This window comes from Ahaetulla prasina, chromosome 1, assembly GCF_028640845.1.
Source record: "Ahaetulla prasina isolate Xishuangbanna chromosome 1, ASM2864084v1, whole genome shotgun sequence".
NCBI classification, from domain to species: domain Eukaryota; kingdom Metazoa; phylum Chordata; class Lepidosauria; order Squamata; family Colubridae; genus Ahaetulla; species Ahaetulla prasina.
The window spans coordinates 193,626,440-193,644,612 of NC_080539.1; the positions used below are offsets into that span (position 1 = coordinate 193,626,440).

Here is an 18,173-nt window from a genome sequence, read left to right on the forward strand (position 1 = left end):
CACACTTTACACACACACAAAACAGCACAACTGACTCACACACAATGTAAAAGCAGCTGCACTTTACACTTCACACAGCCACAAAAAGATCAAAAACCAATTTTCACACTTTACACACACACAACACAACACAACTGACACACACACACACACACACACACACACAAAATACCACATACAGCTTTCTGAGATTTTGTGTGTTTGTGTAGTTAGAGTGAAACACTACAGAAACACACCAAATCTCAGAAAGCTGCACAAATATTTTATTTTATTATTAAGGTTTGTGGACTTCAATTCCCAGAGTTCCTCAGCCAGCAAAGCCAGCTAGCATTAGTTGCTCAGCGATGAAATAGATTAGCTAAGCAATTGATTCTGCTGAAAGTGAAACTGGGGCTTTCGGGCTGAGGAAAAAGCCATGCATTCTATCAGTAATCAGATAAGTGCCTTAGAATCTCTTAAAAGGAGGTTTTCTACATGTTTTCTACAGAAAACATGTTTTTTAAGGTTCTGCTGATGAGGAACTCAGGTGAGATCGCCAGAGGAGTCTTTAACAAAAAATTTTTAAAATTTAAAGGCTCTGTCGATCTCAGCTGAGGGGCGGGATCCTCAAAGGCTTTTTTTTACTTTTAAAGGCATGTTTCGGCTGAAGAAAAACCTGTTTTTAAAAGTTAAAAAAAACCCTCTGCTGATGGTGCGGCTCAGCAGAGGCGGGGGGGGCAGGGCCAGAGATTTTTGCTACTGGTCCTCCGAACCAGTAGCCGCCATCGCTACCGGATTGCAGGAGCCAGTCTGAACCGGGAGCATTTCTCCCCTGGTCTGAGGCTTGGTTTAGTTTCCTCATAGTAAGCCCTGGCAACCTTCCCTCTCATTCCACCTGCAGTTCCCTCTATGGCAGGCTGCCAATGGCAAGCAGATTGTAGCATAGCTTAACAGCAGCCCTAACAAAAGGTCAAGATGTATGTTTTCATCTCAAAGCCTGTGTGATAAATCCTATGTTCTAAATGGTTTGGGTAAGTTTTCCATTGCAAACAGTGAAAATTGCTTGATGCAATTTCAGTCAAATCACCCCAGTGAAGCTGACCTACAACTAATAAAATGTGCAGCAAACTGGATGGATGCCAAAATGACCTGCAATGTTAAGTATATAATGACACAATCATACAAATATTGTCATTAAGTTTTGAGTCCTGATGCAAATATGTAACTTACAGTACTGTGTTATGACATAGAATAATAGAGTTGGAAAGGACCTTGGAATTCTTTTAGTTCAACCCCCTGATAGAGTTACAGACTTTATAGCATTCTGGACAAATGGTAGTCCAATCTCTTCTTGGAAAAACTCCAGTAATGCAGCACCTGCATTGTAGCTTCTAGAGGCAAGACATTCCACTGATTAATTGCTCTCGTCAGGAAATTTGTCCTTATTTCTAGGTTGGATCTCTCTTTAATGATCTTCTACCTGTTACTTCTTGTCCTGCACTCAGATGCTTTGGAGAAGAGTTCGACCTCTCTTCTCTGTGACAGCCCCTCCACTACTAGTCATTTTGTTTGTTAGACCAGACATATCTAGTCCCCTCAACCATTCATCATACGGTTTAACCTCCAGAGCCCTAATCTTTTTTGTTGCTCTTCTTGGTACTCTTTCGAGAGTCTCAGCATTTTTTTAATATTGTGTTGACCAGAACTGGATGAAATATTCCAAGTGTGGTTTCACCAAGTAGTATAAAGCTGTACTGTCACTTCACATGATCTTAATACTGTCATTCTGTTAAAGCAACCTAGGACTAAAGTGACTTTTTTGGCAGCTGCTGGCTCATAAGTGGTAGTCCACTAGGACTTCTAGATTCCTCTGACTGTTACTATTGAGCCAGGTGCCACTTATTCTATACCTGTGCATTTGATTTTTCTTACCTATATGTAATACCTAACTTTTCTCACCATTGAAATGCATTTTGTTCTCTAAGGCCCAGTATACAGGTCTGTTAAGATCCTTCTGAATCTTAAGTCTGTCTTCCAAAGTATTAGCTATTCCCCCCAGCTTGGTGTCATTTGCAAATTTGATGAGTGCCCCTTCGATACCTTCACCTAGATCATGTATGTATATGGTGAAAAATACTAGGCTCAAGACAGAATCTTGAGGTTTCCCACTACATGTTTCCCTCCATGTAGATCTAGTTCCATTGAGGACTACATGCTGGGTGTGATTGATCTGTCAATTGAAAATCCATCTTGCTTGCTTCTAGTACCATAACTACCTTGCTAATTTCTAAGTACTCACATATTCACTGCTTTTCCAGGATTTTCTCAAGTGTTGATGTTAGGCTGATCGATATGTAGTTTCCTGGATCCACCTTTTTATCTTTTTTAAAGACTGGAACCACATCAGCTCTTTTTCAGTCCTCCTGTGCTCCAGAAGCTCTGAAAGATTTCATTCAGGGGTTCTAAAATCATATCTGTCAGTTCCTTCAAAACCATCTGGTCCTGGCAATTTGAACTCTTCTACAGGGAATAGTTGTTCTTATCTATTTTGCAGTGCATTCCTGTTCTGCTGTCTCCTATCAATGAAGATTGCTGTCACTCTCCCCCAAGGTTTCTGTGATTTCAGTTCCATCTATCATTTCATTCCTATTACTAATTGCAGTATAACTGACCCTCAAGTTCTCTTCCGTACCTTTTGGATGACAATGTTGGCAGCTAGGTTCATCAGGAACCTGTTTGATCTTCTACTTGCTACAGAGTTTGTCTCCCAGTTGATGTCAGGGTAGTTGAAGTCCCCCGGTACTACTGTGGTGTGTATATTTATATACAGTATATATATAAACACGCTTTATATATAGTGTGCATATATACAATACACACAGACATGTATGATCATTTTTATCATCATACATGATCAAGATTAAAATGAAGATCCATCTTGTAGTGAATGGATATGAAATATTTCAGAAAGCTTCAAATTGAATGCTTTTCCTGATGTTTCTGGGAATGTTATGGATGGTGTGCTATTTTAAAACCTTACTTCTGTATATAGAGAATGCAGGGACAGGATGGGAGATGTAATTTGTAGTGCTCATTACTGTTTCCCACTTCAGAAATTATTATATAAATCGGCCTTTGATAACTTTATTTGCAAGAGATATTGCCAGATGCAAAACAAACAAGCCAAACAAAACAATATGGCAAATCAGGCCTTGATGAAGCACAGATGATGCATATGCAAAAAAAATATAAAAAATCCAGAAATGAAAAATGAAACGATATGCCCTACATTCAGCAACAAAAGCAAAAGACCTTCTATGATCACCCCAATACCAGTGGTGAAATCTGAACCGGTTTGCCACCACTTCGCTGGCCGCACATGCACACTGCACACGTGCATGTACAGTCCACTCCAAATGCACTGTACATTCTTCGGAGTATAAGACACACTTTTTCCCCCCTAAAAGAGGGTGAAAATTTGGGTACATCTTATACACCGAATGTAACCCCGCCCACCTCCCGGCCCTCACCATTTTGGAGAGCCTTTCAAGCAGTTTTTTTTTCCTTATTTTTCTTCCCCCAAAATAAAGTGTGTCTTATACTCCGGAGCGTCTTATACTCCGAAAAATATGGTAATCTGAACTTTTTAGAAGCTCAATTGCTACAACAGAGTATCAATTACTTGAAAAAAAGAACAAAACTAAGCACAAAATATCCAATCAAAATCAGCTGAATTAGTTAAATTGTTGCAAGAAGAACATTCAAGTATGTTGATCATTGTCAGGACCAGAGCTCATCTAAAAACTCATTTATGGAAATAGTTTTAATAACACATTAATTTGTCAGCACTACAGAATTAGTGTTAGCTAATAATGAATAGAAATTAAGGAAACTGACCTATTTTAAAATAATGGACATATCTTGTATTGTTGGGGCACTATAAGTAACTAGAGAGCCTTCAAGATTCCCATCTTGCCAAACTCTTCATTACCTAGCTGGAAATCAGTGGATTAAACTTTTGTCACCCATTGTACAAATGTATTCTCTACCATTTTTGGGAGAACTTACAGTAGATCTTGGAATAGAGAAAATATTAGAGCCAGCCTTTTTGAAAGGGATCCTAAGGAAGATGCTACTGTCATACAATCATACAGATGGCATCATCATTACAGAAAACATGGAAGCCCTTCCTAGTACCTGGACAACATATCCAGTGCTTCACTCAGAAGGGCTTTAGCACCCCCCCTACCTGCAGACCAAGCCTTTAGCTTATCTCGAAGGGAGATTTTGTAAGCTCTCTGTTGTACAGCGCATCTGTCCTTGTAGTGTTGGTCAAGCAGAGAACCTTATCCATTATATCCTCCACTGCCCCATTTACAATGAGATCAGGCCAAATTATTAATGTCAAATGAACTCAAGGACTCTGACCTTGAAAAATTGAATTATTTCCTTGCAGATCTATTTCCAAATGTCAGCAACCAAGTTACTATATTTGCTCAGCTGTCATTTAAACTTAGAAAGAAATACTTAAAGTTCTTAGTTGTGGCTTAGCTTTATTTTGTTGTAACCTTTTGTCTAATATTTCCATCATGCTGTTTTATAATTTCATTGTTTTATTATTATTTTTATTGTATTTTATGGCATTCTTATGTTATGACCTATAGTTACACTTATTGTTTGCAACCTACATGTTTTGCAACGTTGCAACTTTGCAACGTACATGTTGCAGAAACAGAATAATTCCTACAGTAAAAGAGAAGTGATGCCTGAAATAGTTTTTACCAATTGTGAATTCAGTTTGGTTTTTCACAAACGTGACTGGTTTTTCCTCTAAGAAAATTAGTGAAAAGTTTATAAGAGTTTATAAATAAATAAGCTAAGTTAGTTCGCCAGTTTATAAAGACAAACAGAAGCAAACATGTTTCTGCAGAACAAAACTATTTCTGCAACATGTATACTGTAAAAACTTTAAGTATTTCTTTCTAACTTTAAATGGCAACAAAGCAAATGTAGCATATTAATTTACATAGTCTTACAATGGCATATGACTTAAGTATTTATTGAGACTCAGTTTGGTGTAATAGTTAAAGCATCAGGCTAGAAACTGGGAAACAGTGAGTTCTAGTTCTGTCTTAGCAAAAAGCCAGCTGGGTGATCTTGGGCCAGTCATTCTCTCTCAGCCCCAAGAAGTAGGTAATGGAAAGCACTCCTAAAAATCTTGCCAAGAAAACTGGAGGAACTTGTGCATGCAGTTGCAGGAAACAACACTGATTTGAAAACACATATATACACACACACATCTAAAACAAAATTCCACATAAACTATAAAAAATTTGCTATTAAATTAAGGTCTCTGTTGTCTTTAGGATTTTTTTTTAAAAAAAGAAAATGTTACCCAGATAATTAAATGTGAAGAAGAAAATCTGTTCTCCTTCTTAAACCTGACATTCTGTGGATAGAGAGTGAATCATTGTTAAACATTTTGAAGTCAAATGCCAAAAGTTTGCTCAGAGCTGTTCTAATGCAGCAATTAAGGTTAAGACCAGCCCCAGCCAGAGAAGATCCCTTAGCAATTTTGGGTGCATGACTCTCTATCAACCAGCCCACCTCACTAGGTAGTTGTTATGAGGAAAAATTGAAGGAGGGAGTGCTGGGTAAGCTGTTTTGGGTTCCGAAGGAAAGTTGGGCTATAACAAAGAAATAAATTCTCTCATTTTAAATTTTCTTTGTTATTTTTACAGGAGATGCACATGCACGCGCATACACATGTATATTATATAATTAAACAAAATTTATTTGGAAAACTTAAAAAGATTTGTGTCAGACTGTGGGGGGTGTTACTTGGAAACCTGACAATTTGTTTCTCATTTTGCTGTTAAGGCAATGCAAGCCTATGCCTACCTCTTCAAAAGTTGATCCTACTGAGTTCAATGGAGCTTACTTCCTAGTCAGCTTTCATTTTCTTAATTTTTGCTGGATGGCATCAAGAGTAAATAAAAGCACAATAGGGAGCTGCATGAAAGATAAGATACAAACAATATCTACTGTGTTAAAATCCAACTACGGATAGTGCTTTTCATGGCTTTTTACTATCTTTCTTTGTTCTTGTTGTTGTAGCTGGTAGAACCTTTGACTCCTAGTGGCACAGCACCCAATCAGGCACAGCTTCGCATTTTGAAGGAAACTGAGCTAAAGCGCGTCAAGATCCTTGGATCGGGGGCCTTTGGAACTGTCTATAAGGTATGTTTCCTTAACGGCAATCCTTCATCAACTATTGTTCCCAGGATCTGATGATTATCCAAGTGGAACGGCAGAAATCAATGAGCTTCTAGAATATGATATCAATCTCCTTTTCTTAGAAATGTTCAGCTTAATATAAACCCTCTTGTTTCTTCTCTTAATGAATTGACTGGACAGTAAGAGGTTGGGAAAGGTTGGCAAGAGTTGGGGTACCAAATGCTATTTGCTTTACTAGTGCCTAAATTAGCTTGTACCTTCAAGCACAGTCAAAACTGCTGTCGTATTGCCAGTGTGAAAGTGTAGTGGTATGGCCAAATTATGGTCAAAGAGGACTATTTTACCATTTGATTAGACGTGCTCTTGTTCACTTTGTCATCCCTTTTTAGGGCATTTGGGTTCCTGAGGGAGAGAGTGTGAAGATTCCTGTAGCAATTAAAATACTGAATGAGACAACTGGTCCAAAGGCTAATGTGGAGTTTATGGATGTAAGTAATATTAATGTCCCATTTCAGTGATATGTATGTATGTTATTGATAGTTGTAAAGGAGAGAGGAATTATTTGTCTGCTTCTTTCAATTTACAAGCTAACAACTTCCATGTGATGACAAAAGCAACATTTATGCACATACACTGCATCTAAATAATAGCAATGGCAATAGCATTTAGACATATACTGCTTCATAGTGTTTTACAGCACTTTCTAAGTAGTTTACAGAGTCTGCATATTGTCCACAACAACCTGGGTCCTCATTTTAATGACCTCAGAAGGAGGGAAGGTTGAGTCAATCTTGAGCCCATTAGGATTGAACTCCAAAACTATGGGCAGAATTAACCTGCAATTCTGTATTCTAGACATTCTCTGCAATTGATTTCTTCTTCATTTGATGATCTGTGCAGTGGAGTATTAATTCTAGGGATGCCAGCAGGATGTGTTCAGAAAAGTTGGTAACTGTGATAATGCAACCGAATCTCCACTTATTTCTTAATGTACAAAGCTCTGTTTGCTTTTTATATGCATCACACAATGTTAGTCTGTTTGCTAACTCTTCTAGTTCCTTAGATTATTCTAAGCACCAACTCAGACTAGAAAGCAATTTTCTTCATCATTACTAGGTTATGTCTTCTCAAACACTGCACCAAACATAATAAAAAGTAGTATACAGTGATATAATTGTCATATTGCTTTATTTTCATTTATTTTATTTATATCCTATTTCTCCACAAAATATAAATCAGAATAGAGTTGATAGGGACTTTGAAGGCCTTATTGTCCAACCCTCTGCTCAAGCTATACCATTTCAGATAGGTGGCTGTCCAGTCTTTCCTTAAAAGCCTCCAGTGAGCACCTACAACTTCTGGAGGCAAGCTGGTTTGTCCCCACTGTTAGGAAGTTTCTCCTTAATTCCAGGTTGCTTGTCTCTTTGATTAGTTTCCATCCATTATTTCTTGCCTTGTCCTCTGGTGCTTTGGAAAATAAGTTGACCCCCTCTTCTTTGTGGCAGCCCTTCAAATACTGGAATATTGCTATCATGTCACCCCCTAGTCCTTCTTTCCTCTAGACTTTCCATACCCATTCCTGCATGTGTTCTTCATATGTTTTTGTCTCCAGGCAGTTGCTCTGGAAGATAAAACTATCTTGGTTGCTCTTCTTTGCACTTTTTCCAAAGTCTCAACATCTTTTTTGTAATGTTGTAATCCAAAACTGGATGCAGGTGTGATCTTACTAAGGATTTATAGAGTGGTACTAATACTTCACATGCTTTTGATTCTATGCTTCTGTTTATACAACCAAGGATTATATTAGCTTTTTTGGCTGCTGCCATACACTGCTGGCACATATTTAAGTCATCGTCCATTAGGACTCCAAGTTCCCTCTCACAGTTACTGTTTTTGAGCCAGGTTTCTATATTTGTACCTTTGGTTTTTCCTGTCTATGTGTAAAACCTTGCTTTTCTGCACATTAAATTTCATTTTGTTGGATAGGGCCCATTGTTCAAGTCTGTCAATATATTTGTGGATCCTGAGCTTGACTTCTGGGGGTGTTGGCTATTCCTGCCAGCTTAGTGTCATCTGCCAATTTGATCAGTTTCCCTTCTATTCCCTCATCTAAGTCATTTATGAAGATATTGAAGAGTACTCAGCCTAAGATGGACCCTCCCCACTGCTTACTTCCCTTCATGTAGATATAGGACTACTCGTTGAATACAGTGTGTCAGCCAGTACAAATCCATCTAGTGATGATGCTGTCTATCCCACATTTTTTTAGTTTACCAAGAAGTAGGTTGTGTTCAAGAAGAGTAAATTTAAAATACAACTAAAATAGTAGTAAATCTAAAAATGTATTTGCCTGTTGGCAGAAAATTTTAAAAAAATGCAGGGAATGACTGATTAATATATTTTCCACCAAGTTTGCTGGAAAAAACTCACTGCTTCTTTAAGCTAATTGGTAATTTCAAAATGTGACCATTTTTCTCAGACAGCAAGAACCATGTATTAATAGATGAAAACTTTGAATGGCTTAGAAATGGTAATAACAATAAATATTTATTAGTAAGTATAGTTAGATTCGGTGAGGGAAGATTGAACAATTCAGATTTATTTGATTCAGATTTCTGAATTAGTTTTTTGAGGCTCTTGCACAATTGAAGACATTCAGTTTGATTTGCCCCAAATCAATCTGATTAAGATTTCATGCTGCTGACCCTCATTCTCCAGCATTTCTGCTTTCTTCTAGAAAGATTAGCCCAGCCGCTTTTTTCTGTCTTCTGATGACTTCTAGTTTTGATTACTATGACGAGTATGGTCTCCTTTTGGACACACATTGCTAATTGATACTGGCTGATGGAAATAGACTTCAACTAAGTTGTTTCTGAATGCAATTCAGCATACTAATGTGCCTGGAAATCTTAAATAAGTCAGAACCTGTTTTCTTGAAGGGTTGTCTTCTTGAAAAAGAATCTGTCTATGTTGATGAGAGCAAAGGAAGGATCATGGGTATATCTCTGTGCAATAGCTCTTCTGTGATAAAGTTGCATATTCAGTCAAGGCTGTTCAAGCCACTTTTATTTAGAGGTATAGATATAGGCACATATTGGATTGATTATAATCATACAAACAGAACTCTCCCACAAACTCCCACAAACTGGCAAAATGAACCCGATATTATTGTCATGTTGTCCCTTGAGCTAGCTTTTGGGGGTAAGAATGGCTCTTGTTTTGGATAGTTACTAGTCTCACATTTAAGGCTGCATATTCATTTTATTGCAAAGATTTTGAACTCAGCTGTTGTCTTTTGATGGTATGTAGAGGGAGTAAGATGTCATATGATGTGGTGACTGTTTTATTCTCACTCATGCATAAATGACTATTTTAGCATAACCCATTAGAGTGATAGTACAAAAGATATGCAAGTGGAGTGCCTGCTTTCTGTGGAAGACCAAGTGATTAGTACTAGGAGCTTGGCTTTCTCTTCACTCTCTGAACGATGGCAAAAAGAAAAGGAGAGCAAGGAGTGCTTTTTGTGACCAGTTGGTCTCTTAAATGTTGCACGGCTAGAGGAGAATAGGCCATTCTCCTCCAGCAATTTGGTAACTCAGCTGTCATTGCACAGCCCTTGAACATTTTCTAATGTACTCATAATGACTATAATGACATAATGCACCTTGTAACTAGATGATGTGGCAGCTCCTTCCTATATTGATCACAACAGGAAACAGTGAAGTGAATAGCAAAGAAAATCCTGAGTTTTGAATGGTGACTTTTCCTTCTAACTCAGTTCTTTTCATTTTCATTCATCTTTCTTTTGCTTAAACGATAGAAATTTACTAGAATTTTATGGGATTGAAACCCATAAAGTCCCAAAGTTCCCTGAACTAGATTTATTGTTACCCTGAGTTAGGTGGCCTCTGTTTTGCGTGTGTCAAGAAGGTGGGTGGGAATTTGGATAATTTAATTTGTTCCTACTGTATCTCTATTACCAAGAGGTCTTATGTGGGTTTTCTTTTCTTTTTGCCCTCCCCCAGTCAAAATAACTTGAGTAGCCTTGGGTACAATGTATCTTGACTTTGAGGCATCATTTGTTATTCTACTTTAGAGGAGAAAATATCTCAGCCATACTTTGAACAGAGAAAATCACAGAGCTCAGCTGTCTAACAACTTTTTATCTTAACTGTTCTTCAGAGAAGAGAGACTTTACAAAAAACTCAGCTGAGATTTGAAGTTTAAGCCTTGCAAAAATTGTTAAAGAGATATGTCTTGATAATTAGATTGCAAGAACAAACAACCCTTTTATAAGCACATTTCTGCTGCTCTGAAATGTAATCATTTTCATGAAGAACCTGACTTGTTTTGCAAAATGTGAGTATAGAAGGAGCTGGGATTTCTTATAGTTCTTTTCTTTAGCTACTTCAACATGCTTTGTTTTAATTATTTAGGGAAATGATCAACATGCAATTAATAACGAGATATTACTTTTCTAACTTAGGGAGAAGGAGAACAGCCCTGAGAAAAGTTTTCTAAAATTGAGAAAACCTGGAGGTTTCTCTGTTCAATTATTTGTATGGTGGTGTTTCTGCAGTTTAAAGAATGTGATAAATTGAAGTGCAAGTACTTGCAAGCCCATCTCCATCACCACTTCTTTACATAAATATATGTAACAGTATTAGATATTTCGCTATTCTCTTTGGATTGCATATCCATTAAAGCTAGTTTGTGGACTTTTAATTGTACTAATCCTTGACCCACTATTGTATCTGCTGAATCACATTGGGGCCTAAACTAATCTACAGTATCTCAAGGACTACTATAGCCATAAAATATATCTGAACACATGGAAGGTAATACTGGTATCCCTTGACTTATGGTATCCCCCCATAAGTGGGATCGCTAAGGTGTGGTTGTAAAGTGCAACATCATTTGACCTGTGTCCCCTTACTTAGCAACAACAGTCCTGGCATTCTTCTTTGCCATTGTTAACTGAATTCCACCAGCCATTAGCCAAGGATCTACCCAATCAAAGCCATGCCCCAGGCCTTGGTACAGGAACTCGCTCAAACTGCCTGTTTCTGCTCATTTTTGCTGTTACGCCCATCCACACACCCTCTCTTGAGGACAGCAAAAAGCCCCAGAACTATGCAACTCTGGAGCTGCTTGCTACACTATGGCTCAGGGACTTCTTGGCATGCTTTAGCTTTGGGTCTGCAAGAAGCCCCTGAACCACAGTGCAGTGGTTGTGAGGCCATCGTCCTCAGGTCTCTCAAGACAACTGTCATGCATGACCTTGGGAATTAAGCCTTGTGTGGCTAGCAGTGGCTTCATAAAGGGACCAGTTAGGCATGCTTTGTCAGCAGAGGAAGCAAGAAGAGGTCAACTAGAGCAGCAATGACCGTGGAGTGCAGTGAGCCAAAGGGGAATAAATAGGGGGATATAGGCAGGTGGAGAGAGTTGAAGCACTTCTGCAGTCATAAGTGCAAGTGGGCTGCCAAGCACCTAATTAGTGATCATGCAACCATAGGGGCATTGCAACAGTCATAACTTTGGGGTCTGGTCATAAGACCCTTTGTTCAGCACCTTCAAATGGCTGCTAAATGGTTATAATTCAAGAACTACCTGTAATTAGATCTGTATGCTCAGTGGAGGAAGGATGAGACCAAATAAACATTATAGCAGCATGTGGTTCAAAACTTGCCATTTATTATAGGGGGGAAGGTACATTTTAATTATTCCTTTAACAAAATCCCTGACAATATAAAAGTAATGCTCAAACGCCGTTTTCTAACATACAGACCCTAGCATATGTTAAAAGACTTTTATTAGTTTAATGCATGGATCTATATCCAGCAAATCCTTTTGAGTGCTAGATAACTCAAATAGCAACGTAAATGTTTCTTTATTGCTTCCCTTATCTTTTCTTGAATTCTGAATAAGTAAAAAGAAAATAACAATTTCAGTAAAATTAAGGTAAGCGCAAGACTGCAGGATCCATTCTAACAAGATAATAGCCTACTGATAATAAACAATATATACAAAAAGAAAGACATAACTTTATTTAACATAGCGTTCCTGGAGAAATCCAAATGTTCTTAAGAAAGCCATAAACACTTGGCTCTTCCAGGCAAACTTAGGGGGTTGAGATGGTGTAATGCTCTCTTTGCATTTTTTAAATGTAAATGATGTCAATGATGTCCCCAGTGTATATCTGAATGTGTTCTGGGCTTTCATTTTATTGCATTTTTGTTATTTTTCTTTTTCATCTAATTTACCAGATATGTATGTCACTCAAAATAGTATATAAATGCACTAAATAAAACTAGAAAAAATCAAGCATCAGATAATGCAGCACACTGGCATAAAGCATACAAAGAAACACAGCAACGCTCTTGCATCCCTATCCAAAAACATTCTCATATTCACACACAACAAAAAGGTGACATAGAAAGGGCAAGAAAAATAGACTTATACATTAAGGTCAGTATAGATAGACAACTTCAAGAAGTGAAAGAGAAAGGCAGGAGCAGATCTTCTTTACAAGTGAATGAACTTTAATTACTCCTCACAAATAAGGTATCCCCAACCCTTGGACTGCAAGAGCTATTGCTAAGAAAATCTGCTGCCTTCGCTCCCTTCCAAATCTGCTATAAGAATTGCAGTGAAGACTAGGACAACCAGAGAAATTTGTGTTGAGTTTACCCAAAAGGTTTGAATTTCTCAGTCAGGAGTGCAGAGAACGTAAGTAGGCAACTGCCCATAGAGCTGGGTAAGAAATGTAAAATAAATTTAGTATAACTGAAAAATGTGAGAAGAGGATTTTAATGCAAGTGGGTATAAAATTGGGTTATTAGGTGCTATCAGCAGAGGGAACTGGCTTTAGTTCTGATGTAACAAGGAACATTCAGACCTGGCAATGCTATGTGAGATTCTGGAAAGCTTCAGCCAAGTTCTAGCCTACAAATTAAACCTAATAGTCTGAAACTCTTGATTGATTCCTACTTCAAAAAAAGTAGCTCTTCAAAGAAATGTTAACACTTATGCTATGCTCAACCCTTCTAATTTGTTTTAATACAGAGTAGATTATTTGATTTTAAAGTAGTTAGGAGAATATTGTTTATGATCTATCATCAGAGTGTCAACTCTACATAGTGGAGTACATTCATGATTAGAACGTAAAATAAATTATTTAGAATATTAGTAAAACAGAGAAATTAAGCCCCACTATCCAAGTGTCCTTGTAGTAGGTAAAGATAATAAACACTTCTGGATTAAAGCTCAATTCCTGACACATCCATGCTGTTTTCTTGGCAGTGTTATAGAACTAATTTGTCATTGCCTTCTTTCTGGACAGTTTTGAATTCCCAGTCTAGCCTACAGCCCTGGTATTCCCTAGTGATTTTATTCCTCTATACACTTAAATGTTTCATTATCTCTCTGAAAATAATTAGGGGCTGCAAGCATAATTCTGCATATGTAGACTACTTTGGGAGTCCCCAGGCTCATTGATATGAAGACAGTTTGACTGATCTGGTTAGCCAATATTGGTCCAGAATCTAATAATAGAAGACATTGCTGCCAAGTTTGCTAGGGGAAAGTTAAACTAAAGGTTTGGAGATATGATTTGAAATAATTCTCCTGTATTCACTTGTTTCCTGATAACAAAGCCTGTAAATTGGGTTGGTTTTGTAAGTAAAATCCAAGTCAGCTTCTTGGTTTCTTCCACATGTATTCTGGCTCTCTAATATCTCTGAAAAGAACTCGTGCTAACTGGAGATAATGTTTTGTTTAGCAATACATGAAGAAAGAGAAAGACGGAGGGAGACAGGCGGATGTCTATCTATCTGTCTGTACCCACCCACACATAAAAACATGGCAATGAATACAATCAGTTAATGGATCATTTTTTCCATCATATTGGAAGTTCAAGAATATGTATAGCCAGGACAATGAAGTTTAATTCTTCCATTATCATTAGGCATAGTTTTTATTTAAAAAGGCAACACATAATTTATTTATACAAAATACAGAGTCATGCAGAGAAAACATACTTTGTTTGGTCAAAATGCAGTAGAAATGGCTGTAGCACTCCTTTCTCCTAGAAACATAGTACTTTGTCCCTATATGTTTTCTGGAAGCACTATGAAAAATCTGGCCCTCATTGTGGATCAGCTCAGAAAAGGAAGATTTATCAATTATCATTCAATATATAGACACTTCAGTGTATGAGTTCCTGGGAGGAACAGTCTTGTTTACTTGAGGATATCAACTTTTGAAATTGGTGGAGAAAAGGTGTCACATACTAACTCGTTGGAGCAATCAACTTGTAAAAACAAGAAACTGGATTATTCATTACATTTATCTACTTTTAGATGGGGATGAGAGTGAGGCAGGTCAAACCCATTCTATTTGCTATTTTTGAAGGTACTCTATACTCATGATTTAAATTGTAGAGTCATCCTCATGCTGAATCTCAATCAGTAGATAAATAGACATATTTTAAATAAATTTCTTTTTTAAAACTGCTAAAACAGCTAAAACAGCAAAAAAAAAAAAATTACAATGCACTTTATACCTAGGCTTGGCAGAACTTGAGGGTGAAGTTTACTAAACCTAAAGCAATGCCTACATAGACCATGATTTCATTCTGTACAAAAGTACAAAACGTCTGTGGGATCTTCAATCCCTCTTATACCTTTTATTTCCATATAGGGACCATTCCCTTTCCAGATTTATGGAAGACCATTGTTCATTTTACCTGAAATAATCAGATCTGTTCAAAGGTAGAGGTGGGGCTGGGGAAGAGATGTACCTCCTATTCAGTCACAGTTTTGTTCCATATAGCATCAACCTTGTGAACTCTCAAGTTTCCTTTTTCCATTACATACATACATACATACATGTGTGTGTATGTACAGTATGTATGTATGTGTATGTATATACATGCTATGTACATACATAAATATATACCTGCATCATACACACACACACACACACACACACGATGCAGGTATATAATAATCTGTTAAGGGTCAGCATACTCACTCTCACATCATAGTGTCAGAGATAGTTTTCTTCAATGTAACTGCAGGTTTTGCTTATATTTTTCAGTAATTCTGATTCTTAAAACTACTGAAGCTAAATTTTTCTTGTTTATTCCCCACAAATTCAGCATTTGTCTTTTTTTTAAAAAAATAAAGTAAAATATTAATATTAAATAAAATTAGAGTTGTTATTATCAAACAACAAGGTTCCCCTTTTGTAAATAATGAAAGAAGGAAAGAGAGAAAGAAGCACTGAGTTTTAAAGCAAATTTATTATCTAGAACTGTGCAATTAATACAAATACTTTTTAATACTGTAAGGAATTAATAGTCTGTATCAAAGAATTTACTATTATTCAAGAATTTTTTCTTAATGCTTCTAGCTTTTTTGGCAATTCAAAATATACATTTTGGCATTTCAATTTCTAAATGGTAATAGATTTGCCAGGGTATTTATTTATAATTTATTACAAATAAATTCTTTATGGGATCTGTATTAATAATACAAGGTATTATTTTCTTTAGTCTGAATGTAAGAATTTTGTGATGATTCAAGATTAACAGTCAATCAGCACATGCTTGACAGAAGCAGAGTTGGCTACATATTGAAGTCATGGAAAATACGTTGAAGGAGAACCCAGTAACAAAAAAATAAAAAAGAATTATGTAACCATTTTTCCAATTAACAAATTTTATTAAAAGGTTTTCATCAGCTGCACCTCATTTCATCATACATAGAATGGCTGGATGAAAGTGGGATTTTAAAGTGGGATGAGAATAGGAGGGGAGAGGAAGATAGGCTGGTTGGGCAGATGCAAGTTGTATGAGAGACATAATAGGAGTAGCTTAAAAAAATATCACTGTAATATAGTAAAAAAAACACGTTATCAAACATAGAATTATGTTTGTTGAGACCTTCTTAGATTGCCTGGAACCATTTGATGTATGAGAGTGCAGCCGTCTCTCACTCAGTGCTGCTGTTAAAATCTTATTTTTCCAAAACAGTCACTTTAAGTCTGCCATAGAATATCCTAGAATATCCTGAGAGATTGAAATATTATTTTGCCCTTGTTTTGACTCTCAATGTCAGATCTGTATGTGTCCATTAATTCTTTTGTGCAAATGGGTATGTTTGTGTTTCCAGCTAAGTAATTTTTAAAACATTATTTGCTGGGGGGGGGGGGAATGGTTCCCCCCCTAAAAAAAACTTCTGAAGAGTTACTCTTTATCTGATGGACTATGATAGCATTATAATACCTCTGAGTTAAGTGCCTTGGAAGTCAGGAGCCAAACATAGAAGCCATGAAAAAAGGAACAGTGTGCAATTAATCATCCCAGTTTCAGTCTGCTGAAGAGCCAAGAGTTTAGAAATTTGGAGGTTTACACAGATTAGGTTAAGGACATCAGACAGATTTTTGCCATTGTAAATTAGATGAAGTGCTAATGCACAGGCAGAAGAAAGGTCTTAGGAAATCTGATTCCTCATTCTTTATCATTATGTAAAAACACCCTGAACTTTGGACACCTGTCAGATCTATTCTCATGCTGAACAAATGAACAAACAGAATCCCCGGCAGGAGGAGAATCCTATCACATCCTCTTTCATATACAATGTACTTCTGTATTTACAGGCCCTAAATAATGATAAATGAAAATGAAATAGATGAAACGTTCCCAACGCTCTGAGTTAGATAAATGTCATCCAAAACTGAATCTACTGTTTTCAGGAATATTTAACAATGATTTTTCTATTCATCTTTTTAAAAATAACAACCCTCTCCTTGCAAAAAACCATCTTCTTCGGGCATCCTGTGAGTGTAAAAAAGAGATTCCTTCATGTTCTATGTACTCCTTTTGGAAAAGAACCTCAATGAAGTTCCCTGTGACAATGTCAGCTTTTCAAGATAGTCCAGACAAGAAGCACCAACCATCAGTACTAATACTATCTTTATTTTAAGGTTATAGTAACAGAACCTTGCAAAACTGAAAGTGCGATCTTTCCACCTTTACTTTTACCATACAAGAAACTAGGTAGGGTCCCTTTTAGACTTTTTGCCACACCCCCATTGCTTCTGTGGACTAAGCTACTGCTTATCTGACAATTGTCTAATCTAGTCTGTGGTCTGTCCTCCTCAAGGACATTCTCACAGATCATTTATACATAGGAAAAACCATTCACAAAATTTTGTTGAGAGTGTTAGTGACTCACAATATAGAAAATCTACAAAAAAAATTAGTAGACTAATTAATAAAAAAAGACTGAGAAAGAACTGAAAACTATCTTCTCCTACCTCTGATGCTAGTATCCAGGGATGCTATTATCAGTAGTACTTAGAGCCAGGAAAGTCCATAATTGAGTCATAAATCCCTTGTTAACAAAATATTTCAGATGCTGATAGCTGCATTTTAGCTATATACAAGTCATCCTCAGCTTACAACCCCAACTGACAAAAATTTCCACTGTTAAGCTGATCAGTTGTTAAGTGAATTGTATTTGCAATTTAGGAAACAAGAGGTTATAACTTATATTTTCATCAAAAATGTATTAGATGTGAGGTATGACTCATAAAATAAATACCACATTAGGAGGAATATAAAAGGAAAACTCATAAGAAGCCATCTCAGCTTTTGAAGAGCATCAGTTGATACTTACACTAGACCTCTTAAGCAAATATTTCACATTGTAGTTTTTTGAATATTAGTATGCCATGCTAAACTAATTTAGCAATCTTTGATATGATTTTTGTCAGTTTTAACTTGTAATAGAATTGAGTTGTAGTAAAATGATTTTTTTACTTCAAAGAATATTTGAGAAATATAAATCTGCATTTAAAATCCAAGAGAAAATTAGATACAAACGTGCACATGATGGGAACGTTGTACAACCAGGATTCCAAATGCTATGACAACTGCAGTGGCATCCGGC

The 18,173-nt window shown here is 36.8% G+C and overlaps 1 protein-coding gene across 1 annotated transcript in view; it reads left to right on the forward strand.

Annotated features, from left to right (window-relative positions):
• ERBB4 (erb-b2 receptor tyrosine kinase 4) overlaps positions 1 to 18,173 on the forward strand; it is a 1,012,642-nt gene that overhangs the window by 850,171 nt on the left and 144,298 nt on the right. The window contains exons 19-20 of the mRNA XM_058186165.1: positions 6,097 to 6,219; positions 6,606 to 6,704. Of these exons, the coding sequence (XP_058042148.1) occupies positions 6,097 to 6,219; positions 6,606 to 6,704 (222 nt within the window). The remainder of the gene's footprint in view (positions 1 to 6,096; positions 6,220 to 6,605; positions 6,705 to 18,173) is intronic.